Raw genomic sequence first — 3,897 nt, 5'->3', positions numbered from 1 at the left:
CATAGTAAAACAATGTTTTTTTTAAATAATAAAATTGAGCACAAACTGAACTAAAAAAAAGTATGAAAAAAATCTCATTTTGCAATAATATTTACGCACTTACTGGCTGAATATAGAGATTTTTATTTTTAAAATTAGTAAAATACCTAAAACTTTCAATCACTATAATAATCTAAATAGTACAGAAAGGCCTTCCTAATAAGGAAGAATTTCAGTTTTGTTTCAGGTAAAACATTGTGGACTTAATCTTGCACGGAGTTTGAGTTGTACGCGGGGAAATTTGTTCCAAATATCCTTAAACCACCCTTTTTAAAAGTCACTGATGAGGAGACCAGCTTAAGGTGTCCGTATTTACCTACTCTCCTCCAATAGATTTAGGCTCTATTAACTTATTGAGGAGCATCAAATAAAAATCGAAACAAAATACAATGTTACTTGAAAAGGACGAAAACAGTTATCCTCATTTATCAGTCAGTTTGTCAGCCCACAACACAACACGAGGCTAACAAAAACCATGCATCAGCACTTGTGATTTAAATGCAGCTTTAAATGTTTTGATTGATTCTTAGAACTACGCCTTATCACTTTACTTGCCGCAATCAATGGAGTATTGAAATAAACAAACACTCTGGGTAATCTTGTATGCCAAATAGCCATAGGCGGGTTTTTAGGTCAACACATGTTTTTATTATCAAAAAAAATAGTTATAGCTAATTCACTAATTTAAGTCACAAGCACGTTTCACTGCCGGTTTTTATGCATACACTCTGTTGTTCAACAGTCTTATTCTGGTACTAATTCAGAGCTGTAGAACGTAACGTTGAATTGGTTAGTTTCACCTTGCGTGCTGTGTCACCAGCGTTTCTTTTTGTGAACCTAATGATCAAAAATTCCAAGCGAAGCGCGTATAGTGTCAGCTACTAGTTGATTGTCAATGATGCTCCTATATCCTAACAGGGACGGTATCTGTACCACACGATAAAGACACCTTTATCACTACCACACTACAATCGTCGTCACCGTCGGTGTGATAACATTTTAATCGACTCATTCATTATTTATTCGCACAAACAACATCCGTCTACGGCTCCCGCAAGGCATTCAAGTCTAGCTCGGGAAGCTGTGCGCAACGCACTTGGGGGTTGTCGACCGCTGGTAGGCGGAAGATGTTTCGCTGAACCTGTTCTACTTGAGCCGTGTCACAGAGGAAGCGTGTCGCAGAATAATTTGCTAGGATTGAATCGATTTGTGCATGATGATGTTCATCAGCTCCCAGTGAGAATGACATTTGGTCCTTGATAATGCATGCCATTGTCGGGCCAACGATTGCTTTCGGAGCACTTGGTTGTTCTGCTACTGCTCCTACGATAAGGTCAACATCTTCGACCGATGCATATGCCGATTGCAGGGTTTCGAGATCTACCGGCTTGATTACAGTGGAAAGATCGCTCCATGACTCGACAGTTCTCCCGGTGCAAAGCTTATAGTAGCTTGTGTAACTGTTCAGGCCGTGATCGCGACCGCGTTGAATGTCAAGCGCCAGAACGTCCGTTCCAATATTTTTGGTTTTAAATAAAAGCTGGGCCATGTCATCCACGTAGCTTGTGTCCATCGACATTGCGTTCTGCCGGAGAACGGAACTCATGAGTTGGCTGAAGTATTTCTTCTTGCGCATATCTTTGGGCTTGTAAAACAAATCTTCCAAGTCCACTGGCCGACTGGTTTGTAACAAGTCGGTTATTTCTCCGGGCATCATTGTGTTGTAGAAGCGGATTGCTGCGGTCGCGAACTCATTACTGACTCTCGGATCAATATTCCCTAAATTACTAATCTGTATTCGATTGCCCAAAATAGTTTCCACCCATTCGTGGACAATTTTCCGGTAGATTCGTATGTTTATCTTTCGGCTAACCTCAAACAAACGTTCATCGCCCCAGCGAGGGTTTATAAGGGACAAACGCGTTGCCAACCGGTTGTGAGATCGCAAAAATAGAGTGTGAAGAAGTGTCACGTATGGATTCACGTTCACTCGCGTATCTCCTGAAGCGTAGCAAATAGTACTCAAAGTGTCATTCACAACACACAGTTTCTTATCAGAGCTTTCGGCTAAATATTCTACTGAGTTGAAGGACTGGGACTTCAGCTTCCCACCACGGTTCGTACGAAGAGGTATTGTTTCACTTTCATGGTTCCCATAGAGCTGCGATAGATCGAGACGATTGGTAGCCTGATTTAGTTGATTTGCTGGGCCCAGATTGCAGGTATCCCCTAGCGACAGGGCGCTACGTACATAGTTCAAACAGGTAACATACTGAGATTTGTAATAAGGATCGTCTTCAGAAATGTAAAGCGGTTTGCACGATGGGTGAAGGTATCGTGGCACTACGTTGTTATGATCGGTGCTACAACACTCAATGTCTATTCCATCGTGAGTGCTTTGAACTGTTGTCTTGGCTAGATCATGCTCGATGAACTGTGTCCACTGTACTAACGCCACACTATGGTGGGTATCTTTGTTATCCTGCATTGTGGAACCATGAAATTTGCTTGAAATACTTCTTGGATGTGGCAGTTCACCGCCTAAGATACTTTTCCGAAACTGGTAAATCCCGTCGTTATAACTTGCTGGCAGTAGACGTCGGTACTCATCATTGTATGTCTTTGCGTTCACTATTTTCTCGCACCTTTCCAATAACTTGCTCTGTGGGATCAACTTATTTGATAGAAATTGTCCACACTCTTGGGACGAGATTCTGTTAGGTTTGCAGTTGCTGTTAATAAAATACGATGTTGCTTTGAGCACTGTTCTTGCCACATAATCCTGCTTCTGTGTGCTGGGCGTAGGATATCCATCGATGACCTGTGCATAGGAAATGCTTCCCTTTGCCACTTTCATCTTTGAGCCCGAAATGGTGTTTTCCAGTCGTTTGGATTTGTCGATAACCTCTTCGCCAAACTTAACCGCATCCAGTAAATTTTGACTAGTTGCCAACGTATCCAATTTCGAGAACACTCGTGCATCAACTCCATGTACCGCTTCGTTTCTGTTCACCACCAGTGCGAAGTACCCAACAAAGAATGTTAAAAACAACATTTTAACCGCAATCGTCTTCATGTTGGTCACTGACATGAAATTATTCTTCCTTCCACCGTTCAATAAGATTCACATTGATTTTTATGATTTGTAATCAACAAGTTTCTCGTCGACCGCTTATCGCCCCAGGCAGTCCGAGTAAACATGTGCTCTCAGATCGAGTGTGAGATTGCGCGCGCCGCTCAAAAACCGGACAGCTTCTGGACGATCGAACGCCTCGCAGGAAACTAACCTGTACTCGAAGATCGACACAGACCACAGTTTGCACTACCCTGCTAAGCTGGCTGTCCACCCAACTGATTTTGTTTATTTTAAAAATTATCATTTTTTCCACTGGAGTTTCGATGCAGCGTATGTGTGTTCTAGACATCGCATGACTTGTTCGATTCATCACACAAACTCACCGCAAGACCAGCAGGGGCTCTTAAGTGTATGCATCATTGGATAGTGCGTCAATATACGATTTGAATATTCATTTCCTTACGTTTAGATGAACGTGACTGGAAAGGAGATTTCGTACAAGTTAAAGACGGTTTTGGAATTTCTAAAATAAAGCACAACGTTATGTGACGTTCCGTGAGCAGCGCACAATCAGATCCTCATTCTGGTCATTTCATTTCCTAGCTCCACTTGTCGACAGATGAAATTGCTCTATTAGCCATTATTGATGTGCATTTAGCTTCGAGCGCGCATTAAATTGCTATTCCGAGTGAGTCACATGTTGATCTCGTCTGTTGTCGCTTGTACTTTTAAAATTTGTGATGGGGAAGGAATCGGATTACACCGTTTTTCTACCGGCTGCC

The 3,897-nt window shown here is 42.1% G+C and overlaps 1 protein-coding gene across 1 annotated transcript; it reads right to left on the bottom strand.

Annotated features, from left to right (window-relative positions):
- Positions 1 to 664: 664 nt before the first annotated feature.
- Positions 665 to 3,390, bottom strand: LOC131678522 (peroxidase). The gene has a single exon (XM_058958728.1). It carries the CDS (start codon positions 3,128 to 3,130, stop codon positions 1,082 to 1,084), a length of 2,049 nt encoding a protein of 682 aa, XP_058814711.1. The 5' UTR covers positions 3,131 to 3,390; the 3' UTR covers positions 665 to 1,081.
- Between the last annotated feature and the right edge of the window lie 507 nt (positions 3,391 to 3,897).

The sequence above is a fragment of the Topomyia yanbarensis genome, chromosome 2 (genome assembly GCF_030247195.1).
Source record: "Topomyia yanbarensis strain Yona2022 chromosome 2, ASM3024719v1, whole genome shotgun sequence".
Classification (NCBI taxonomy): domain Eukaryota; kingdom Metazoa; phylum Arthropoda; class Insecta; order Diptera; family Culicidae; genus Topomyia; species Topomyia yanbarensis.
Note: the sequence above shows the minus strand (reverse complement) of the source record. Positions and strands in the feature narration are given on the sequence as shown.